General features: G+C 37.5%; 2 protein-coding genes and 1 pseudogene across 6 annotated transcripts in view; all 3 read right to left on the bottom strand.

Annotated features, from left to right (window-relative positions):
- ERCC5 (ERCC excision repair 5, endonuclease) overlaps window positions 1-18,899 on the bottom strand; it is a 42,143-nt gene extending 23,244 nt beyond the window's left edge. For both annotated transcript variants that reach the window (XM_090258681.1, XM_090258682.1), the window contains exons 1-7: window positions 18,828-18,899; window positions 18,411-18,657; window positions 14,996-15,171; window positions 13,134-13,249; window positions 12,532-12,618; window positions 10,827-10,887; window positions 5,443-5,586 (exon numbers count right to left, since the gene is read on the bottom strand). In XM_090258681.1, coding sequence (XP_090114807.1) covers window positions 5,443-5,586; window positions 10,827-10,887; window positions 12,532-12,618; window positions 13,134-13,249; window positions 14,996-15,171; window positions 18,411-18,657; window positions 18,828-18,851 — 855 coding nt within the window. In that variant the 5' untranslated portion in view covers window positions 18,852-18,899. The remainder of the gene's footprint in view (window positions 1-5,442; window positions 5,587-10,826; window positions 10,888-12,531; window positions 12,619-13,133; window positions 13,250-14,995; window positions 15,172-18,410; window positions 18,658-18,827) is intronic.
- LOC149996267 (ras-related protein Rab-1A pseudogene) lies at window positions 3,430-4,498 on the bottom strand (annotated as a pseudogene).
- Window positions 18,900-21,285: 2,386 nt separating the features above from the next.
- Window positions 21,286-24,964, bottom strand: part of BIVM (basic, immunoglobulin-like variable motif containing) — a 41,217-nt gene continuing 37,538 nt past the window's right edge. For all 4 annotated transcript variants that reach the window (XM_090258693.1, XM_090258692.1, XM_090258690.1 and 1 more), the window contains 2 exons: window positions 24,852-24,948; window positions 21,286-23,476 (listed from right to left, as the gene is read on the bottom strand). In XM_090258693.1, coding sequence (XP_090114819.1) covers window positions 23,183-23,476; window positions 24,852-24,948 — 391 coding nt within the window. In that variant the 3' untranslated portion in view covers window positions 21,286-23,182. The remainder of the gene's footprint in view (window positions 23,477-24,851; window positions 24,949-24,964) is intronic.

Below are 24,964 nucleotides of genomic sequence, written 5' to 3'. Positions count from 1 at the left end.
TACAGATGATATGACAGCCCAACGTGGATGACTCAGAACTTCCCTTAGTTGTCAGAATTACACATCCAATGAGCTGCTGCACCATACTATCCTAGTCTACAGATCCCAGAGGCTCTGTGATGGCAGACTGAAGCAAGTAGAGCAAATCATTTGGGACTGTCTCTTTTTCTCCCATTCCTTCTCACTGTTATTTACATAATCCAAATTCTATTTCCTCAAAGCCCATCCAAAGATCTTTCCACACTCAAGAAATAAAATGCTTGATTGATAGACTGAGCCTGGATATTTTTCCTGAAATAAAAAAAATATTTACTTATCTTTTTGAAAATTAAATTGAATATTCTGTCCATTTCATTTTATAATAATCTTAGCACTTATTTCTGTAACATATATTTTCAATTGCCTGTTTAGAGAAAAGATTTTTAAACCTCTAATTTTTACCTTGTTTTTAATTTAGATTTTATTACTGAATTCAAGACCCCACCATAAAATGTGTTGCCAACAACCATATCCCAAGCCCCTAAGTATTTTGACAGCTACCACCATCCCAAGGAAACAGTCTTTGATTTCTATCACCTTAAAATGCCAGTGCTAGTAACAGATTTGTTTCTCACTATAAAAACAAACCCTAGAATCTTTAAGGTCCTATTTAACAAAATGTTCACAGATGCAAAATTCCACTAAAATAAATATATTTCTCATTTATCATTCCCACCCAGCATTTGTGTTTTCAGTTAATTATAAGGGATATAATTTCTAAAATAAGAGCAATCAAACAGTAAAATTTCCTGCTTTCTACTTTAATGTTTTAACTCTCCTCCAACCTAAGTTATATAATTGTGGAGAATAAAATAGTTGATATCTGACTCAGAACATGGAAGAAATATTAGCACATGCATTAGTGTCATCATTTGTCAATTAGGAAAGGTGTGATGCTTCCCACCTTTACCACAAACAAGAATTAACAAAGTATTGATCAATGAAGCCATTTCAGATGGTTTTAGAGAAGAAACAAAGTAGGCTAGATAGCATACACCCTAAACTTGTTTTCCATGCTATTTACGATCCCTGAACCACTAAGCTTGGGTAAATCTCGACCCAGCACAGAAGCCTCCATAGGTCCTTTATCTGATAAATTATCTGGAAAGCACACTGGATGCTGCTCTAAGGTAGGTCTACAATGCCCTGGTTACACACACAAATGGATGTTTTAAGAATGCAAAGTTCTATTTCTCTTTAACCATAAGAATTAAAACAGGACTTCTGGCCAAGATGGAGGCTTAGACTGACACGCTTGGTCTCCCTCCACAACTAAGTAGGAATACAACTACCTCAAAACCAAAGATAACCAGAAATTCCAGAAAATAAAACTACATGGAAGCCCAACATATGAAGTCATAAACCAGCAGTGCTCGTCCAGACCGGCAGGAGGGGCAAAAATCAGAGCGGAAAGGTCGGGTGGTGCTGTCTGTGGTAGCAGTGGGGATAGCGGCGGGATTGTGAAAAACGCCAGGGGAGCAATCCTGGCTGCAGTCAAGATCCATCAGCTCTAAATTACAACGCTGCCTTGTACAGTGAGGCCCAGAGGGCGTGAGGACGGAGGAAGAGGACCCTGGTCTCTCAGCAGAGAGTAATGGCAGGAGTCCATCTTGGACCCCTGGCCCCACACAAAGCGCCACAGTGCAGCGAAAAAGGTTGCTGATCTCTGCTGGTTGCCAGGTAGTGATGAGTGCACAGGGCTCCACCCCCTATAGCCCGCCCAGGAAGCAAAGCTAAACACAAAACTGTCAGGATGAAGCAGACGACGATTGAAATCCTGGTGACGCAGCTCACCAGGCAGCAGATGCGGGACCTGACCTATGAACAAATAGGAAATCTTTCTGAGGCTCAGTTCAGAGCTATAGTCATAAGGTGGCTTACAGAATTAACAACAGATTTGGAACAAGACGGGGAAGGAATGAAAGCTAGTCATACTGAAACTAACAAAAACACATACGAGACAAGTGGTGAGGAAATGAAAACCAGAGATCAAATCAACAAACCGGAACATAGAGAAGGAACAGTCAACTAGTGCGAAAAGAGGAAACAGAAAGTAAGGAATGTGAGGACAGGATCAGAAACCTCTGGGACAGCTATAAGAGATTGAACATAAGAATTATAGGATTGTCAGAGGGAGAAGAAGAACTAGAAATTGAAAAATTATATGAAAAAGTAATGAAGTAGAACTTCCCTAAGTTGGGGAAGGAAATACTTACAGGTCCAGGAAGCACAGAGAGTTCCAGAAAAACTGGACCCAGGGAGAAACACTCCAAGACACATTATAATCAAATTGTCAAAAATTAAAGATAAAGAGAGAATCTTAAAAAGCAGCAAGAGAGAAGAAAAGAATTATGTACAAAGGGGTCCCAATTAGACTATCAGTTGATTTCTCAAAGGAGACCCTGCAGGCAAGAAGAGACTGGCAAGAAATATTCAAAGTAATGAAAATCAAAAACCTACAACCACGAATACTCTCTCCAGCGAAACTGTCATTCAGAATAGAAGGGAAGAGAAAGTGCTTCCAGGACATCGTAAAACTGAAGGAGTTCATTAGATCCAAACCACTATTATATGAGACGTTAAAGGAACTGGTTTAGAAGAAGGAGGATCAAAACTATGAACATTAAAATGAAAACTGCATCACAACAACCAACAACAGAAGCTAGGGAATCGAAACAAAGGAAAACTAAGTAGGCAACGAGAGTGGAAAAAGAACTATAGATATGGGGAACATATTGGAGGCAGGTCAGCAGAGATGGGGAAAGGGAAAGGGAGGGAGATGGTACAGGAATTAAGAAGCATAGTAGGAAGGAATGGAATAGACAGGAAGAGATTGAGAAGAACTATATGCACAATCAATGGACATGGCCTAAAAGAGGGGGACGACTGGAGTGAGGGGGTCACCGGGTGGAGGGAAGCAGAGGGAAAAGAAATTGGGACAATATAACAGCATAATCAATAAAACATACTTAAAAAATAAATAAATAAAATAAAATTAAAAAAAAAAAAGAATTAAAACAGTACATATCACCATACAGTTGGATATTCCAGAAAGTAAAATATTTATTAAACATCTTCTGTTGTTCTGCCACATAATATGCAACAAATTACAATATTCTGAAGCCACAAATTATATGCAGAGTATGAAGACACTATTAGTCAGACAGTGTAATCATTCCATTTACAACTCTACAAGGAAGAACTAGCAAATCAGATCTTATATATGCCATCACACTAAACTTTATGCATGGAAAGTGACAGATACTTGGTTGTGCTGTTTGATACAAGATGGTTGAACTTCATCTTCAGAAGACTAAACCTGACATCTAAACATGCTAATATAAATATCAAAACAAAATATATTCTAACCAACCATAGGAAACAGTCTGGTATCAGGAAAGCAACAAGGATTACACACATTATTTTATAAACTAGCATGCAAAGGTTTAAAACAGTTCTGAAAACGAATTTAGCTGTCTTGAGTCAAGGGAATAAAACAAGTCAGTATTGACCATTTACAATATCTGACCTTTGTGGAGATGGTAAGAATCTGTTCTAGTACAGCTACATACAGTACAATTCGGGCAATTTTGTTTTTTCACTTGGGTTCAGATTGTAAATCCATTAGAAAAGGATGGAAGCAAATTTTAGCAGCAACCTCCACCTGACTGCTTGACTAGAGTGCTCTGAATTTTAACATTGGCTTTCTCTGCACTACCAGATGTTGTTCCAGGACCCATTAACTTGTCAGTCTCAGCTGCCATTGTCATGAAAGACTTCTACATTTTTTGTGTTCTTAGCACTGGTTTCCAAAAATAGAATTCCAGGGGAATCAGCAAATTCCTCTGCTGTTGTGTAGTCAATTACTTTCTTTGTGGTCAGATCATATTTGTTCCCTACCAACAAGTTGCTGACATTTTCACTGGCATAAAGACCTATTTCCTGCAGCCACTGTTTAACATTACTATGATGCCACGGGCTCCTCTGCAATAACTGGAGGTGATTATTGGAAATCTTTCTTGGCCTGCTGTGTCCCATATTTGAAGTTTGATAGGTCACCCATCTAACTCTATATTTCTTATTTTGAAATCCACACCAATAGTGCTAATGTAACTTTCTGTATATGTATCAACTACAAACCTAAGAAGCAGGTAAGACTTTTAACTCCCGAGTCTCCCATCAGAATCAACTTGAATAAGTAACCATATCTGAGATTCATGCTGGACATGTCACTGCTGCTGCCACCACCACCGCCACCCTTGCTAATGCAGACACCACCCAAACTCTCCACACCATGGGTAATTAGAGAGGAATAAGACAGACTGTTGTGAGAGAGCAAACGTCTTCCCCCATTCCATCCCCACAGAACACAATCAGCAGCCACTGCCACTCAGCTATAGCTTCCACCCAAAATAAACAGATTTCTCTCCTTTGTATATCATTTCTGTATACCTTAGCTACTTCCTGCATTCACATTCTTCATGGAAAAATAGAAATGAGTGATGGGAAAGAAGTATCTCCAGTCTTTTTCCTATTTTGTTATCAATTTAAGAAATATTCAAAAGTTTGTAGAAAAATAATATTACATCCATTCATTAGGAATAACAATGCTGCAAAAATTTATATTCTGCCTACATGACTTAAAAGGAGTACAATGTTAGAAATAATAGGTGACAGCAGTAGAAAGGAAAATAAAACTCATTTACTAACTAAAGACAGTAATAATTAATAGTGTAGCATTATCAGGAGACATGCTTGACAAAACTCAACCCTGTGCACCACCCCACTTAGGGTTTGCGATGGCTGTAGAGCCACTATCAGATGCTCTAATTTGAAGAATTTACCACTAAATTTCCTATTACCACTGTCCAGAAAGAGGAAGGGGGGACACAGAGATACAACTGCATTTCTGGCCTTGCAGCAGAGGAAGTACAATACATGGAATTTCCAGTTAGAACAAACTTTTCCATTGTAATTAGGTTCTATATTAGTAGTATTCTACAATTAATATTAATAACTTTAACAAACTAAACTAAGAATTGAACCACTAAGCACACACTGGGCAGTTACTATGTGAAAGATACTAAGCTAGGTGCTGAAAATAGAGGCGAGCGAGACATGCGCATTTGGGTTCTAAAAAGACAAGTTATAGGGTACTATGAAAATACAAAGGAGGAGACAAGACCTGATCTTGGGTGAAAAATCAAGAAGGTCTTATTTGAATAAGTTATTTTTAAGTTCAAAATTATGAATATATGATGCTTCATAGAATCTCTGAGATATACAAATGCTTTTTACTGGAAGCATATTGTATAAGAAATGCTTATCAATTTTATTTTTTCTAATGAGAAATGTGGCTGCAGTTCTCAATTCTACACATTAATGTGCTATTATATATTTTACCTCTGGCATTGCCTCAAATAATGTTCTTCTTCGCTTCGTAAATTCTTTCACATCAGTCAAGATTTCATGCTTTATTTCAGGGGGCAGGCTGTTGAACTCTTCAGACTCAATATCTACTACATGAGGATTATGAAAGAACTCTTCCTGTAAAGAGTAAAATATAACACCATGAAATTAACATTTCATGCACTTAATGCTATTCACCATGATAAATACTTTTTGTGCTTATATCATAAACAGAGTTCTACATACTACAATAGGCTAAACACAATTGTACATAATCTGCAATAGGCATCAAAGTGAATGGCAGAACGAATGTATCCATTCAAACATTTGTTCATTCAAAGGAAAAAATACTTACCATGTGCCTCTAATATGCCAAGCACTATTCCAGGCGCTGTGGTACTATGGAGATCATGCGAGATAAGGTCCCTACTCTTATGAAGAAAGACATATAAACAAATAAACAAGATAATGATGAAAAATAAAGCAGGGTATTCTGATAAGAAAGTTAATTAGAATAGAAAGAGAGAAAAAAATTTGATAGAGAAGACCCCGACTAAAAAAATGACCTTGAACAGGAACATGAAAGACAACAAAAAGTCTGCTCAAGGACAGAGCATTACAGCCAGAGGGAACCAAGTGCAAAGGATTTGAGGTAGGGATGATCCTTATGAATTTAAACAATATTTATTATTTCTTTATTAGCTTAATTTTATTTGTCTCTGAAACTAAAATTAAAAATGAAATGGAGACTGGTACACGATCTGACGCCACCAGGGGCAGATCCCGGAAGTGCAGATCAACCTAAGAAGCAGCAACAAACAAGAAAAGTCACAAAAATGGGGAGACAGAGAAACAACCCCCCATCAAAAGGAAAGGCAGAATAGCATTATATCCAAAAATCCTGAAACAGCAATTCAAAAGAACCTATGCACCCCTATGTTCATAGCAGCACTATTTACAATAGCCAAGTGCTAGAAACAACCTAAGTGCCCGTCTGTAGATGAGTGGATCAAAAAACTGTGGTACATTTACACAATGGAGTACTATGTAGCAGAAGAAAGAAGAAACTTCTACCATTTGCAACAACATAGATGAAACTAGAGAGAATTACGCTTAGCGAAATAAGCCAGGCAACGAAAGAAAAATACCATATGCTATCACCTATTACAAGAAACTAATAAACACAAACAAATGAGCAAAATTGAACCAGTTAAACTATGTCTGTGGTATCATCAAAGATGTTTAATTTACAGGCAAGAAGAATGTCAAATGCCTTGCAACTGGACGTCTTTCCAGTAAGACAGTCTTACAGATTTAGAGACTTGTTTGTGGGTTATGTTACATAATTTAACATGTATCTTCTGTTTTCGTCCCTGGCTGGTTTGGCTCAGTGGATTGAGCGTCGGCCTGCGAGCTAAGTGTCGCTGGTTCGATCTTCCAGTCAGGGCACATCAGAGAAGGAAAACTCTGACTCCAAAAAACCTCCGCTGCCTTGCAGCATACCTCTTCAGGGGAAAGGCTAAGGGAGTAAACCCCGACAGAAAATCCGGAGCCGGAGTCCCTAAGGCGGTTTGACGTTGTAGTCAACACCGGCAACTCCTGCGGCGCACCTGAAGCCAAGCTGTATTGACTCCGTCTTTCCCTTGGACCCTTCAGCTGTGAAGAGAGGGGGGGTCTGCTGCATGGGCAACAGCAGACCCTCCATATCACCCTGCCCAGGCTCTGTAGCTTCAGCTTCACTGGAGAGGACACTCCAGCGTCATCATAAGATGTCGATTCAACACGGGAGGAGACAGATACCATGTCACTCCCGAGTCGGACTGCACAACCATTCTCGGCGGTGCAGATAGACTCTTAAGAAGCTACACCATCCGTCTCTCGAGACCGACGGCTGCCGACTACGATCTTCTGTTTTCAAAGGGCATAAGCCTATTATCTCATTACCTGAGTGATTGTCTTTACATATAGTCCTCACTTAATCCTGTCTGCATTGCTGCCTCCTGAGACTCAATGGTTTGGCTGAACTAAGTGGCTGGGTTGGTGAAGAATGGGGTGGTCTGTGGGCTTCACTTTAAAACTGGTTTCTTTTTTCTATCTTAATGGCTTGGACAGAAAGAGCCCAGAGGTCTGAGAGGGAGGAAACCTAAAATATTTACCTCAGCCAAAAGTAAGTATAATGGGCAAAAAGGTTCTGGGCAGGTGAGATGTGCCTAGCACACCTTCCTCCAAAGAAGCCCTTTTTTTTCCTAATGTGGGACATTGAAAAATTAATACCTGCCTTTTGTCATCTAGTGGTTATGGACTGAATGATGTCTTTAAACCCAGTTGTCAAATCTGTTGCACCCAGAATACAACAAGGATTCCAGCCTGTTAAATCAAGCACGCCGTTGTCCGGGGATAGCCAACTGACCTGGAGTCTGCAGGATCCTTCCCCCCTCCACAACCCCACTCTTATTAGAGATTTCTGGACCCAAGGGTAGATAGGACGACGACCATGTCCAGCGTGAAGCAGCTAGAGGATCTCGAGACCTTCGCCCACTGTCCTTTATAAGATTATAAAGGGTCTTAAGTCTGAGAGGGAGGGACTGTTATTTTTTATTGCTAAAAAAATTAATTAACTTAAAAAAAAGAAAAAGAATAATAAATGAACGGGTGAAGCCAGAGAACTTGTATGTACGACCCATGGGCATGGATGTGAGCTGGGGTGGGGTGGGGGGGTATTGTTGGGGGAGGAGTGGTGCTGGGCAGAGGGGAGCAAAGGGGAAAAAATTGGAACTACTGTAACAATATAATCAATAAAATATACTTAAAAAATAAAATAAAAAATTTCACAGACATGTAAAACTCTAAAACATTTCTAAATGTTAACTAAGTATCAAAAGTACTTTAAAACTCTTCATTGGTAAAGAAAATAAAATGATGTAATTTGCTCTCCTGTATGTATATACTCCTATGTTGTACTTATGTGCAAACCAGCAAGCACTTAGAACAGACCAGTGATTATGCTCAGAGCTTCCCATGCTTTCCCTCACTAATGCTCCCATTACCTCTAGTGGAAGGCTTTGATATTATTTTTGTTTATAAAAAAGAAATAAAGATTGGAGAAGTTAATATGTCTAGGATCAAACAGCTAGTGAAGAGAACGTGGACTTAAATGAAGATCTTTCTGACCACAAGGTTCATGGTCTTTACCAAGATTACTATCAGTTGAGAGATCCCACAGTTTTAGCTCAAAAGTTTTCAATCAGATGTACCATAATCATATGAACATACAAGAAAACTGTAAACTTGGAAATCAAAGAATATTACCTGCTATTTAGAGAAACCTGAAAAAAATTCAAAAACTTGTATATACAGTACCTCAATTTGTAAAGATGTTATTCATTAAAATATGGTATTAAAACATTTTAATAACACACATGTTCTAAAACATGTCCACAGGTTCTGTGACCCTCATCTTGTCTAATTTCCCTTGCATTAAATATGGGCTGCCATAACTAGCTTGTAATGAATAGAATGTGGTGGAAGGGATGCTGCACAACTTCCAAAGCTGACTAGAAAAGGAAACACAGGTCCTGCCTGGCACTTCCTTTCGGGATGCCTGTCACTGGAACACAACATCATGCTGTGGAAGAGCTCAGGCCAAGTGGAGATGCTACAGGTAGGTGTTCTGGCTGACAACCAGCATTAGCTCCCTCTGCACGGATGAAAGAACTGACTCAAACATATTGTGTGAGGAGACAGAAGGTTGAGTGTCTCTCATAGGAGATCACTGATCATTCCTTTCTCAGTCAGTTTTTATTGAGTTTGCTACGTGCAGAAATGTACGGGGTAAGCATGCAGACCTCCACCAAATGGCTGGGAATAACAACAAAGGGAAACAAATCAACATAAGGAGATAGGTAGCAAGACTGTGAGGCGCCAAGGCATATCATATAAGTCCAAATGCCTCTTTTTTACTTCAGACATTTTGTTTTCATGTTCTACTGATAAGAATTTGGGGCTACACAGAGCAAGCAGGCTTCATCAACTTCAAAGAGTACACTGCATTCCTATTCTACTTCTAAACCCCCCCCCCCCACCGAGTGTGGGACCAGCAGTTTGGTATGTGGGGCACAGCAGCTACAGCCCTCTGTACCATACATACTGATCTCCCACAGCAAAAGGAGGCCTTTGAAGAGATTCCAGCCTCAACTACAGTCTGACTGCACCTACACAGGAGACACTGAGAGGGAACTGCCTGAGTGAGTTCATCAGCCCCCAGAATAGTAAGAGATGATGATGATGATAAAGAACTGTTTTCCACCATTAAGTTACAAAGCGATAACTGAAGCATTTAACATTAATATACAGATAATATCTACATATATGAGGGGAGATCCCCCCCAATGGAATTATGTTCTGCAGGGTGGGCCCTTGTACTACAGGCTTCCCTTGCTAGGTGAGTGTTCTAAGAACCCAACCTTATCAGTGTACCAGCTGGTATTGTTGTGAGAGACTGTATTTGGCTTCAGTGAATTTTTTAAGAAGACTATTTCAATACATTTGCTCATTTCATGATGTGTGATTTATGAGCACACCTGCCCACATCATGCTGAGTGTTCAGCAGTTTTTGACCAAACATGGTATGACCCCTGTGCCCACCCTCCCAGTTTACCCAATCTCACCCTGAGTGACATTGTTTGTTTCCCTGGATGAGAAAAGTCCTTAAAGAGAAATGTTTTTCTGATGTGGAAGAGATGAAAAAAATAGGCAGAAGCCCTAAAAGGCATTAAAATGAACAAGTTTAAAAACTGTTTTGAGTAGTAGAAAAAACATCTCAGTAGATGTATTGCATCAAATGGAGAGTACTTTGAAGGTGACTAAAGTTTAAACATATAATAAATACACAATTTTTTATAAATAAATTCCATTTGGAGGGGAGATCCTTCATATGTTATACATGCACACATACCCAAATACACACACACTCAACTATATCAACCATACAAGGGATGAAGAATGGACTACTATATACAAAAATGTTACTATAAGTTACTTCTGGGTGGTATGTGTTCTATATTTTACACAAGCATGTATAACTATTTATATTTATTTATTGGCTGGTAAGTGTAAAAGAAAATGGTTTATTTTAGATTCTAAAAATGCATAATTCCATATATATGTGTATGCATGTGTTTATTTATATACACACATATGCATGCATACACATATAACATACAAGCACGCACAATACACATAAACACAATAAACAGGCATGTTTTTACTATTTTTTATCAGAAACTTTTCATAAGTCATACCTCATTAAAAGTATTCCTTTTAATGCCATTCATTTCAAATAATAGCATAAATTCTGAATTTGAAAATTATTTAAATACCTGTAATGCTTGTTTTTGATTCATTCTTTCTTGCCATTCTTTTTCATCTTCCTCTTCTGAACTGAAAGTCAAATATACATTTACAATATGTGTGATTTAATGACTACTACGAAGTATTTCTTGAGTTAGGGGCTATAATGGTGAATAAGATGGCAAGATACATGGCATCACTGGTCTCACAGTCTGATGGGCACACATTTAAGTTAGAAATCGCAATATAATCTAAGAACTTCCATCATAAGGGAAGAGCAGGTAGCCAAAAGTACGACAGTCACCTCACCCTCATTTGGGATGTCATGAAAGCTCTCTAGACTCTCCTATAATCACACTATTTAGAAAAGCATGTGATTAGATGGCAAGCAGGATGACAGCTGGTGGAGGGGGGTGGGGTTAGGGAGGTGAAGGGATTGAGCAAAAAGGAAAAAGGACACATGGTCAAGGATAACAGTGTGGCAATTGCTGGGGGGAGGGAGCTATAAGGGAAATAAATGGTAATGGAAAAAAATACAATAAGGAGTAAACACCCCTTCCCAAAAAAGAAAAGAACAGAATGTGATTAAAGGGCTGAAGTGTTATCGAAAGGAAGGAAAGGAAAGGAGAAGAAAAGGGAAAGGGAAAGAGAAAAGGAAAGGGAAAAGGAAAGGGAAGGAAAGGGAAGGAAAGGAACAGAAAGAGAAAGAAAAGAAAATGAGAAGCTAGGAAGAGTTTTAAGCAAGGAAAAATGACAGTTATCAGATTTGGGGTTTAACAGACTCTACACTACAAAGCAGAAATTGGGCTTGGCAAAGGGGTTCCTAACCCTTTGAAAGTCAGTACAGTAACATACAGACAAGACTATGGTCACACTGATGAAGATAAACAGAACTGGGCTGAGCCCTGGCCAGTATAGTTCAGTTGACTGGAGTATCATCCTGTAAACCAAAAGGTCGCGGGCTCAATTCCAGAGCACATGCCTAGATTGCAGGTTCAGTCCCCAGTCGGGGTGCATACAAGAGGCAATGGAACAATGTTTTTCTTTCACATCAGTTTCTTTCCCTCTCTCTTTTCCTCCCTTCCCCTCTCTCTAAAATCAATAAGTATGTCCTCAGGTGAGGTTTAAAAAGAACTGAGCTGATTCAAAAGTTACCTAGCCTCTCAGAAGCCCCTGTAGAAAGAAATGGGCTGAGTAGAGAACACAGACAAACTGGTCCTCCACCCGTACTTCAACCACAGAAGCTGCTGCTGATTAACAGAAAACGTCCATAAGGAAGCCTGAGAAAGAGTGGCCAGAGAGGTTCTCAGCAGGCACCATACCATGTTAAATTGAGAACTATAAAGCATCTACTGGATTTAGCAAGAAAGTTGTTCTATGTGATCCTTTAGTGTGGTGGTGTGAGAGAAGACACAGGGCTGAAAAAGAGGTAGACACAGTATGTGTAATCAAAATGTAAGAAAAATTAAAATTCATCACATCTTTATGAATTATAAATCAATAGTCCTAGCACAGGCTCTACAGAAATAAAAAAGACACCATCACACACCACCAAAACACCAAGGTAAGTAATTAATATAATAAAAATTTAGTTTTTGAAAAATATTTTAAATGGTGTCAAGAATGCTTATTTTAGATGCATTAATTCCCACATGCCTTAAGATGTAGATAAAACATAAAGGTTTAAGTCTGTCTGAATATAGCAATAATAAATATTTTTAAATAAACATTTACCTATTTTTTTCTTCCTCTTGTAAAGGTGGCAAAGCATAGACATCATCTTCTCTTTGAACTTGAGTAAGACTGGGTAGTGCTTCATCTCTGAAAAGTGTACACATGCTTAAACAGAGATGAGAGGTAACAGTACTCTGAATAAACAGTGTTCCCCCAATGATTACATAAACCATGCTAAAGAGGTGAGAAAGGGAAAAACACAGGGACAATGGGTTTCCCTCTTGCTGACCTGACTGCCCAGGCCACTGCTGTGAAAAGTAAGTACAGCCTAGAGAAAGAGGATTCTTGCTACAGCTCCTTAGTGCTGGGCCACAGCCTCAAGTGTAGGCACTAAAAGAAGCATTATAGAAGTAAAACATAAGAATTTAAGAAAAGTAAAACGTGTATGCAGTGTAATAGGTGGCTTTTCTTTCTCATTATCAAAGCTAATTCTCACAGAAGAGATAATTTTCACAACTTCAAATTACTAGGTAGAAGGAACATCTTATTTCACCCTCTATTTTGTGCTGAGTTAAAATTAGGAAAAGACAGCCACAGGAATACAATACAAAAATTTAAAAGGCTTAAATTAATCTTTAAAATTAATGTAGTTTCCCTCTTGCCTTTTGCTTCTTAAGGCAGTTTTGAGTGCTTGTCTTCTCAAAAATGTTTTCAAAAGCTTCTCTGTAGTTTTTTTGGAGTCTTTGGTTGCCAAGTCCCTTTTGTGCCTTCTCTTAGCCTGTGAAAAGAATAGCCACAAGATTTTACTTCAGAGTATAATTAAAAACATCTCTGTAATTTTTTTCCATAGAATTTGATTTTGACTTTTTAGACTACAGCTTTTTAATTCAATAGTGTGTCCTGTAACTGTCATATTAGTGTATATATTCGGGTTTCTTATACATAAAGAACACCCCGTCTCCATCCAGCTCTTACTTAATGGACTGGCTATTACACATTTGGAAAACGATTAATTTACTTCTAGTTTCTTTTAAATGTTCTCAAGAAGCCTAAAACTTAATGAAATATAATTAAGTAAATGCTTCCCAAGAGGGATTATATTAACTAACTTATTTTTTAAAATGCCACTACTATGCCAAAACTAATTTTCAATATTGGTTTTTACAAAAATACATTACTTAAATGTAACTCTGCCCTTCAATATTCCAGACTGTCATAAGGTATCCTAAAATATATTGGAGTACCTTTAAGAAATGTCCATGTAGGTAAAAATGGAATAGTTTCCATGCTTATGGTTGAATATAAGGCAGAAATACGAAAACATCCTTTTATTTTTTTGAAATTGAGATTTAACAGGTATGTAACAGTTTAAGGTGTAAAACATGTTGGTTTGATGCACTTATATATTGCAATATGATTGCTAAAGTAGAGCTAACTCCTTTATCAGGAGTGGGAGAATTGGAGATATGTTGTGTACGGGTATATACAAACTTACAACTTAGTAGATATGTAAGTTCTGGAGTTCTCTCCCCCCCCCCCAATTTTTTCAAAGACCACCTGATATAGAGTATGTCTTAAATAACTAAAAACTGCAACATTCAAGTCTAGACCTTTTACTGAGGCAACAAATGCCTCCATTTACAAATCTTTACTTTTATCCTGTGTCCTCACTTAGATAATATTTGTCTGAAATGATTACAAGGTGATGAACTGATATTTTCAACATTTAAAAGTCATATATCAAATTACTCCAAAGTTCACAACATTGTTCAAACACTTTAAACTAATTTCAGAATAAAGAAATTCATTCTTGTTCTTTTATTTACTCAAACTTGGCAACACAAAACATTGTTCACTCCTAAAATTCAATCCACATTTAAAACAAGGCTATCATGGAGGATCCTCAATCTCAAATTCAATAAGGCATTTCTTCTACAGGTTTTCTATAATGCTTTGAGCAACAGCAACATAACTGGAGCAAATGTAGAACACCTAAGATACTCTAAAGGATAAACTCTCAACTGTAACATATCTAGTATTTTTACTAAAAGTTAAATTTTATCATTGTACTCATGATAGTCTTATATATATACCTTTTTTAAAATCCTCATCTATAGATATGCTTATTGATTTTAGAGAGTAGAGAGAGGGGAAGGGAGAGAGAGACGGAGAGAAACATCTATGTGAGAGAGAAACATTGATTGGCTGCCTTTTGTGTGCACTCTGACCTGGGACTGAACCTGCAACCCAGGCATGTGCTCAAAATGGGAATTGAACCCACCACCTTTCAGTTCATGGGATGATGCTCCAACCAACTGAGCCACACCAGCCAGGGCATCATATATAACCTTTCGGGTTTTTTTTTAAAGAAAAAGTGTTTATTTGTTCAACATAATTTAAATTAAATTGGATATATGTCAAAATAAAGTCTTGGTTTCCAAAATTCTAAAGTGAAAATTCAAATTTTATCAGAACTTCTCTTTTTTTCTAAGAGTGTACAGAGAAAAAAATTGATAACTCTTACCAAAGTCTGTTTCTTCAATAGCGGAGTGTCCCCATCAAACACAAAAATAGGACGAATTCGAAAAAATAATAGTTTGCAGAGCCGATGAAACAAAGTGAGAAGGTGAGCATTTTCTATTGCGTTCCCATGGCGATCTCGGACTCCTTTAAGCGCTTGGTTTAACCAAATGCTAATATCTAAAAGAACTGTTAATGAAAAACATTTTGGAATTTCTTTCCTCATCCTCCCAATTTCAAATTTCTAATAACTGCTACTCATTCAAACGTTAAAACTAAAGACTCATCACAAATTGTTTGAAATTAAAAAATGTTTAGTCCTGACAGAATCTACCTAAAACCAATTAAATTTATCTGAACCCTTATTATTAATATACTTAATTATAAAATCTTATATAGACACATACATATGTCCTTTAAAAAGTCAAATAATTACAAAAAAAATACTACTTAAAAAAAAAAACTAATAATCTCTACAGAATTGTAGTAAATTAGCATAGTTCTTTTGGAGAGAACCTTGGCAATTCACAGCAAAAACTTAACTTGTATTCTATTTTACCTAAAAATTCCACTTCCAGACATTTATCTTCAGGAAATCATCATAGGTTTATAAGAGAAACGTATAAGAATGTCTGTTTATAGTAATGAAATTTTTAAATATTAAGTTTTTCAACAGGTTTTTTTGTTTTTTTTAATTAAGTTACGATATACTGATTTGCTGCAATACCAAGGAGCCCTTAAAGATTGAAGTGGCAGAAAACAGAATAAGAGGTACAGAAACAAGGAACAGACTGATAGTTGTAAAGGGGAGAGGGGAATGGGACTGGTTGAAAGAAAGTGAAGGGATTAGACAAGGAACATATAAGCATCACCCATGGACATGAACAGTGGTGTAAGGATTGATTGCGGGAAGGTGGGGCTGGAGAGAGAGGAGCGAAGTGGGGGAAACTGGGACAACAGTAATAGCTTAAACTATAAAAATAAATAAAAGTTAATTTAGAAAGATAGAAGTTGCAGAAGAATATATAGTGAAAAGATAGTTACAAAATATTATTAAATTAAAAAATGTTCTAAATATATGGAAAATATAATTCCATTTTGTAACATGCATTATGTTAACTAAAAAACTAGAAATTCGGACATCAAAATATTAGAACTTATCTCTGTTGTGATTACATGTACTTTATGTTTTCTTCTTGGAGTTTTCCTATATTTTGAAGCTTTTCTAAAAAACTGCTTTTTAACAAATTATTTTCTATTTGTCTGTAAGACAGAGGGACACGACACTATGCTGGTTTTCTAGCTCCTCTAACTCACCATTACATTGTTGACTTCGGTGGTGATGTCTCTCAGGCCCTCTCCTGTCCTCCGATCTGCACTAGCTACCCAGGCTACCTCAGCTCCCCATACCACACCCTCTCCATATGTGTATGTCTGCCCCAGAGCTCTACCCTGACCCCAGAATGATGGCCTTGTTAAAATCTCTACTGATGCCTCACAGACACTTCAAACTAAAGAGCACAAAATTTTGCTAATAGACTTTAATGAATTTTACAAATGTTAAGGTCCTTAAGAGCCAAGTTAAATTATTCTTTATTATCTGACATAGACATCAGACATTTACCTTGCAAATAAACAAGACACTTGGCTATATAGATGAAAAAACAGCTAATTTATTTTAGGGATCAAAGAGTAAATTATGAACTTAGCTTGTCATGGGTAATTTTTCTCATTAACAAAACAAAAAAAATCTGAAGGTAGTTCAGATATTTGAATTCCATGAAAATGAACAAAGGAAAATCAATTATATAACCTACCAAAGATACTCAAGTTATAATAACCTTCACACACATACATACATATGAGGTTATCATTATAACTTGAGTCTCCTTTTTAAATGAATAATTCTTTCAAAAAAGCCCCAAAATCCCATGAAAATGACTTTATGTCCAAAAAGAGCTTCTGAGACTTCTGAAAATAGATACGGTGATACTTCAATATTGGCTGTGAATTTGTTCTGGATCTCATGACAAGTGCCAAAACTGACAACAATGAAGCAATCATTTTCTCTTGCGGTGTGGCTTCGTACCTCATACAAGTTCTAGCAAGTGCAACATGTCCCAAGCAAGTGCCAAGTGCTGAAATATTTTTTTCTCATCAAATGCAATCATTACAGGGTTTGATGAGTTCTGAAGCTGACAAGTACCGAGGTATGACTGTAATCTAAATTAAATGCTTTGCCTTTCCTTGCTTTGGACAACTTCCTAAAAACATGTAATGCTGAACTTCATATGTCATCTCAATGATTTTAAAAATAATTAATTTTTCATATGGATTGCAATATAAAATGGCCCAAATCTTTGCTGAAGTTTTAAGGGCTCCCATGACTGAAAACTGCTTTCATTCACATACAGTTCTATAAGAATATCTTTAGAAAGCAGTGATTTGAGGAACCACTAGAGGGTAGCAATATGGCATGCTAAAACAAGCAAACAAAAACTTTTCCCCCAAGATACCTTGCATGAAAACTTTTAAGCCCAAATCCATTACAAATGTATTTCAAGATTATTCACATTGCAAAAAAATACAGTATTAATTATATTACATATAGGTTCTCATTTAGGGAACTGGTGTAAGGGGCCACCAGCTTCTAGAAAAGAACAGACAATTTAAAATGTGCTTAACAAGTTAAAAAAAAAAATTTCAGAAACAGCATTCACATTTTGATAAAGGAAAAACTTCATTTCAAACACATGAATAAAACCAGTCATACATGTACACAAACAAGAATCCTTAAAAAGTCCCTCATATGGGGCTGAAAGGAAAATAAATCACTATACATCTTTTTGAAAGGAAAGTAAATCACTATACATCTTTTTAATTTTTTTCAGTGGAGCGTAGTACCATATAAATTTCCTATTCCAAAAAATAAAAAAATTATATATGCAGATAGATAGATATCTCAAACACCTGGCCACACTATCCCTCCTCTAACATAAATGGCGCAACACTCAATACAGCAGGGAAAACTACCCACAGGAAGCTCACTTCATTTTCTCCATGCTGACTTCCCAGACCGGATACTTTACCACATTAACAGTGCCAGACACTATTCTACGCTTCCTTCACTGAAACAATCCCTTTATCCCTCATATCAACCTTGTGTGTGTAGATTCTGTCACCTCCACATTCCAGCTGAGAAAACTAAAGCACTGGAAAGCATAAAGCACTGCCCCTAAATGATAAAACCAGGATTCCAATTCAAGAGTGGCAGATTCGCAAAGCGGAAGGAAGGGCTGAGGGTAGTAAAAAAGTCCAAGAGATTCTATAGCTCACCCTGGGTGACCCCGTCATCCTAGTGACACCAGTCTGCGCCCAAGGGGAAGCCCAAGAGAGTACTGGCGTTACGTAAAGGATACCCACGGCAAGGATCTTTCCTTCAAGCATTTCCGGGCTGATCTGCCGCCCGGAGCATTCCAGCAACTTCCAGAGCCCCTGGACTCCCATGAGGCAGGCGTGTCTTCGGAGCGTAACTCGGTGGTGAAGACACGGAAGACCCTTTATTCCAATTCTTCTACAACCAGTTACACCACTGCCCCGAACTCCGTAATAAATGCCCTGCTCCAATTCAGGAAAGGCTGGTAACCAGCGGCAGACACCGCCTCCCTAAAGAAAGATGGAACCAGAGAATAGCGAATGGCCCACGGCGGAGAGGAGCAGGTCCTCTTTTCCACAGCCCTTTGTCCCAAACGTCTGCACTCTTAACGAAAGACCAGGTTGAGGGAACAGAGCAGGCGAGATTAACAGCCTAAAGGCGTCCCTCCCACACAACATACCTTTCTGAGTGGGTGCGTAAACATGCGAAATGAGACCTCACGGATTCCGTCGACTACAATGCGCACGCAGGGCGGAAGTCTCGCTTCACCGTGCTTACGGCGTATTTAATGCGCCGCTGCACTCCGGAAGTGAGGGCTCAGTTCCGTTTCCTCCGCGGTGGGAACGTTAGAATGATGTGCAGTGTCTGTATGCTGAGGTGACAGTGTTGTACGTGCTTTTTTTTCGGTATCAATTTCTTTCCACTGGTCGCCACTTGTGAAAACTATTAATCTAAGTATTATTTTACACCTGAAGCGACAACAGAAAGGTGGATGCTTTGCTGGTGTCTTTTGTTGGGTAACTTGTAGTAACTAGATAACTTGTAATAATACGATGTAAAGACTTAACCCTCGAACTATAGTTTCCTTTCCTCCGGCATGTAAAATTTGGAATTCCACAGCTTGTGGGTCAGAAATGACAAGAAACTAATTGCCAGAGGAGCTTCTGGAAAAGCAGTGGCTCTGGAACCCTTAAGCCAAGATTCAGATCCCCACCACAACACATTATAGTGTATAACATTGTTCAAGTAACATTTATTTAGAACTTCTGTTTCTTCATCTGTAAACTGGACATAAAACCGGTCTTGCAGACTATTTTAGCTAGGACCAGAGCTGATTGTATACAAAGTGCTTACACTAGTGGTTACTCAATAAATGATAATCTTACACATATTGGTTAAAATTTGAACTATGGAAAGTATATTCAGACTCAGTGAAAAGGCTGATTTAAATGAGCAGGTAGTTTTGTTAACGAATGCTTTATGGCAGAAAAAAAATATCAAAAATTAGCTGTTAGCAAAATCATTGCTGTCCCCAAACAGATGTTTCACAGTAGTCATGTTTAGTTGTCCTAGTGACAACTAAGTCTATCGGATAATCCTGATAAAGTGCTATTTTGCATTTCTACCATGTGTAACATAATTTTCATAAATTGTATTTTACAGAGATTAATATAATTGCCTATTCAATTTTTGCCTCCCTTCACTGTAGACTGTAAATTTACTGAAAAGCCAAGAACTATTTTTTAACTCCTATATCCCCAACTCCCAACACTTAGCAAGGATTCCATAAGTAGTGCCTAAATAACTTCTTCACCCTCTAATCTGAAGCTCTACAGTGTATCCTGCACCCTGCTGAATATATTTCCTCCCAAGTCAGGCAGACATTAGTCCAGATCCAACCTGAGTCAGGTGACTCTGTTAATGGGATGAGTCGTGTCCTCTAAAATTATGTTGAAGCCCTAACCCCCAGTAACTCAGAATGACTATACTTGGAGATAGAGCCTTTTAAAAGTTGGTTAAGTTAAAATAAGGCACTTAGGGTGAGCCTAATCCACTCTGACTGGGGTCCTTATAAGAGGAAATCAAGACACAGAGTGACAGCAAGGATGTGTGTACAGAGAAAACACCATGTGAAGACAGTGAGAAGGCGGCTATCTACATGCCAAGGAGAAAGACTCAGGAGAAACCAAACCTGTTAAAATCTTGTTCTTGAACTAGCTTCCAGAAGTGTTGAACAATAAATTTCTGTTGTTTAAGCCACCCAGTCTGTGGTATTTTTTTATGGTAGCCCTAACAAACTAAGATACCCTATGATCCTAAACAAGTTTCTTCACCAATGAGAGTATGTGAATAAAATGGAGATGCCACCATCTTGGGGATGTTCTGAACCCAGCGATTTAACCTGAAACGCCTAGTGGGTAATAGTGCCAATTTGTTGAGTGAATGACTGAGGGAGAAAATGCTATGGGTAAAATTTAGACATAGAATGTGATGTATCCTAGAGCACCTTGCCTGAGCCCCTCCACTGTCTGGGAGAAGGCAAGTGGGAAAGTTAGCTGCTGCACCAGGTTGGCCTAATAACTGGGAATCATAGTGCGGAAATAAATAGTCTCAGGATTTTATGTAAGTGAACATTTTTACTATCTGAGAGGTAGGTGAAAAGAAAAAAGTAGCCAGTGTGGGCATGTGAATACTATAAGTGTTTTTAAAACCAAAACAACGTTTCTTAAAACTATTCTTTTGAAGGAACAGCAACTAAGGGATGTCTGGCTGATTTACAAAGAATTGGTTCCTTGCAATGCTGCTTAATGGGCTTTCCAGTTTCTGAAGAGTAAAATAAACATCTTCTGGAGTAATAATGATAATAAGCACTTCAATAGCGATTCCTATTTACAAAGCTCTGTTCTGAACATTTTACATGTATTAGCTTATTCTTCAAAACAATTTATAAAGTAGATACTATTGTACCTATTTTATCAATGAGGAAATAAGCACAGAAAAATTAATCTTAATTAGCCCAAGGTGATACAGCTAGTAAGTGCAGAGCCAGTATTTAAACCTTTAGTTTAACCTTTAGTCTTCTATGGAGACTCCTAAGAGAAGTTGAGCAAGAAAATAAGACAGAAATGTTACTAATATTGAAAGACAAGTGTGCAGCAATTTATTGTTTCTGGAAGTCTCTGTAAACCTCAGGGTACTCTTAATAACTGTCACATTTGTAAGCTAAGTTATTAAGTGATCATATATATCAAGATTTTTATTAAAAGTGTTTATGGTCAATCTGTATAAACTCATCCTCTTTTCTTAGGTGTCACTCTATGCTTTATTTTATGTTGCCTTTGTCTCCTTTCCTCGGCCCTTTCTCTTCTCTGAAATAGCCAAACTATATGAAATTGCTGATATTCAACCATCTTTGACCTACAAAACTGACAACTTCATTTGTTTCAAGCTAAAAAGAATTAAATTTTCTATTTCCTATTAAAAAGTCTTATACAACTCAAATTACAGTCATAATACATATCATTCCATTAACTATTAAAGTCAGATACAAGATAGTTTCTTATAACACAGTACTTAGAACTAACAAATTATCATATCTTCAAACAAAATTATAATACTCCCTAAAACAAAGGTTCAAAACATTCACATGATTAAAAGTATAAAAAAATTTTTTATTTGATGAAAACTTCTTAAAAGTTCCAGTATGAAGTAACAAAATCAACAACCTACAAATCTCTTTCAGTCCTTTGCATTCCAAGCAAAATAGCTCCTTCAGAAAAATGACCATTTCATAATATATATCCCCTTTTGCAGGCTTAGGCATGTCTGAGTGGTTAAATGGATATAAAATTCAAAAGAAAAGAAAATTAAAATATTTTAAAGATAAAAATCTGAACCTTCTTGAGATGTGTTGCAGTATGGTACCAACGTATTCAGCACCTTATAATAATCAAGTCACTGATTTGAGTTCTGAAACAGCCCCTGATATGAAAGAACAAGAGATCCTGGTCTTTTGTTAGTCATGGGATGACAATATAGGGAACACTAACAGCCAAGTACAGAGGAGCTCAAATATATGAAATCCACACTTCTGAACTATTTAACACTCACTTCAAACAACTAATTGTCTGTGTTTTCTTAAAAAGGAAATACCTCAAGAGTTTGGTATAAGGATAGTTGCCCTCTGAGTGATGAGGCATTCCTAATGCATCTTTAATGCTATTATCAATATGTCTCCACATTGAGGAACCAATTCTCAGATCTCATTTCACAGATTACCTTGGGTCTAGGACCTATATCCACTTGCTCTTTTACTCTATCCCTAAAACAGAGTTTATTGTAGACTTACAGAAATCTTTCAAGACCTAAACTTCTTGTCAATATTTGATAGTAACATACCAATTCAAGAAAGTCAAGAATATCCTAAAACAGTGCACTAGGTCACCTATTTGCACCAATAGAAAGCATTAGTTTCTTGAGTCTTTTCTATTTCACCTTTTTATTGAGAATCCTGAGAAAGTTAACCAGGAAACAAATGAGGCAAACAAGATACAAGTAAAAGAACTACTAGACTCACTGAAAAATTTTAAATGAGCTTTAACCATAAGAGAAAACAAGAAATCAACAGCACAAATTTTTTAAAGGGCAGATCGTACCTTACATCACGGGCTTAGGAATAAAGCTATCTGCAACAAATGCCTTGGGATCAAGTCATAAGAAATCATGCCATGCTTAATTATTTCAAATCATGATGTTATTAAGTAAATTTGAAATTGTTTATTGGATTCTGTTAAATTGTCCAGAATGTTTATATACTCAAATTTAAAACAAAAAATAATCTGTGCTTATCTGTTTATATATCTGAAATCACCCATCATAATCATATGCAGTTTTATATACTAGAGAACTATAGGGTTATGTTTTGTTCCACAAAATCTGTTCCTATTTAATGTAGACTTAATCAGATCTTCTACTGTCTCAATGCAGTCCTGTATAGACTAGTGTGTAACACAAGTTTTTCAGTACCCAGCATGGTCAATCATTCCCACCATAATTACTGTAACCCTGGTAGCCACTGTTCCTTCTCTCGTGGATACTGGACATCTTTTTCCATGCCGAGTCCTGATGGAAACCAGCACTGAAAGAACGGCCCAGACGCCCATGATGCTTCTTGGATATATTGTCTTCACTCTCAGATTTGGCAATTCCCTGGCCATGTGTTGGAGGTTGTGACTCTTGTCTAATGGTTCTAAATGGAAAGTTCCAAAGGCCAAAACTTTGCCAATTAGGTCTCTGGAATGCTATAATACAATGCAAATTTCCCCCAACCTGAGAAGGAAAAAAAGTTGGGTGAAGAAAAATATGGGAAACAAATTGTTCTTATGAATTCCCTTACTTTTCCCCCTTCGCCTGCTTCAAAACAGTACTTATCCTTTCAGACATCATCACATTATCCTGCATCTTCCCTGACCAGCTGCCATTACAAAACCGTAACAATGCCCACACTTTTGTCAATGTTTGACAGTAATATACTAAGTCAAAAAAGTCAAGAATATCCTGAGTCAATGCACTAAGTCACCCATTTGCACCAATAGAAAGAATTAGCTTCTTTAGTGTTTTTCTATTGTGCCTCTTTATTTAGAATCCTCAGAAAATTAACCAGGAAATAAATGAACCAAAGTATATTTCCCCTTATCGGCTCTCACACACTGTAAGTTCCAGTCCTGCCTAATTCAAACACCATCATTCCTCTTCCTGTCCTACACATTCTTCATTTGTTAATAAGATTATATCAATGGGATGTCCACTCAATCCACAGACTCTACCTATCTCTGAGAAATAACCACAGAAGTTTGGTTGTACACATGGCTGCCCCAAAGCCACAGTTAATATGGCTCACGAGTGAACACCTGACCCAAGCTGGGCCCAGACTATTAAACTAGGCCTGAAGCAGGCTAATCTCAGTCTAGACTGCTCATCTGAAAGAGACATAAAGATGATGAAGAGCTTCAGGAAGTAAATAACCAGACAAAAAGATAACATATAACTCCCAAAAGAATGAGACAGACTAGCTACTAGGCCCTTGCAAACATTCTTTTACATGGTACCAGCCCCTTATGAATCCAGGCTACCCACCTGTCCCTTCATTTTAAATACACCCCTGTGTCCTTAAAATAATTTTTGCTTTTCTGTCTAAGATAGTCTGGACTGGGTTTATATTATTTACAATGTACAGTACTGAATAAAATACAGTATTCCCTCACTTATCGTGGGTATTACGTTCTAGACACCGCCCCTCCCCCATGATAGGTGAAAATTCGAGAAGTAGGAACCTTAAATCTATTTTAGTATTTATACATATTTTAAGGCTTTATAAACCCTTCCCACACACTTATAAACTATTCCCAGTCCCTTATTAACCTTTCCCACTCCCTTATTAACCTTTTCCACACTTTTATAAACACTACTTATGTTCTGAAACATATTCTACACTCTTAAACCTACGTGACTTGGCAACATATGTATACAGTACCACAAAATCCTGTGATGTAGTGAAAAACCTGCGATAAATAATTAGATATAATATTTTTTAAAATCCCGTGATACTGTGAGGCTGCAATAAGTGAACTGCGACACAGAGAGGGACTACTGTACTGCATTTTGGCCAGTTGGGAAATAACTTCAAATACAATTGTGTTCTTACCTTCTTGGTTTTTCGATACTGCAGCCCCCTCTCCAAGTGCCGAATATCTAGAAATTCTGGATTTTGAGTATTTAGATCAGTTACAATATCTGCCCATCTATAGTTAAGAAAGA

Source organism: Furipterus horrens, unplaced genomic scaffold (genome assembly GCF_987537825.1).
Source record: "Furipterus horrens unplaced genomic scaffold, mFurHor1.1.pri manual_scaffold_12, whole genome shotgun sequence".
NCBI classification, from domain to species: domain Eukaryota; kingdom Metazoa; phylum Chordata; class Mammalia; order Chiroptera; family Furipteridae; genus Furipterus; species Furipterus horrens.
The sequence above is the reverse complement of the archived record's forward strand: the minus strand, read 5'-3'. Positions and strand labels throughout refer to the sequence as shown.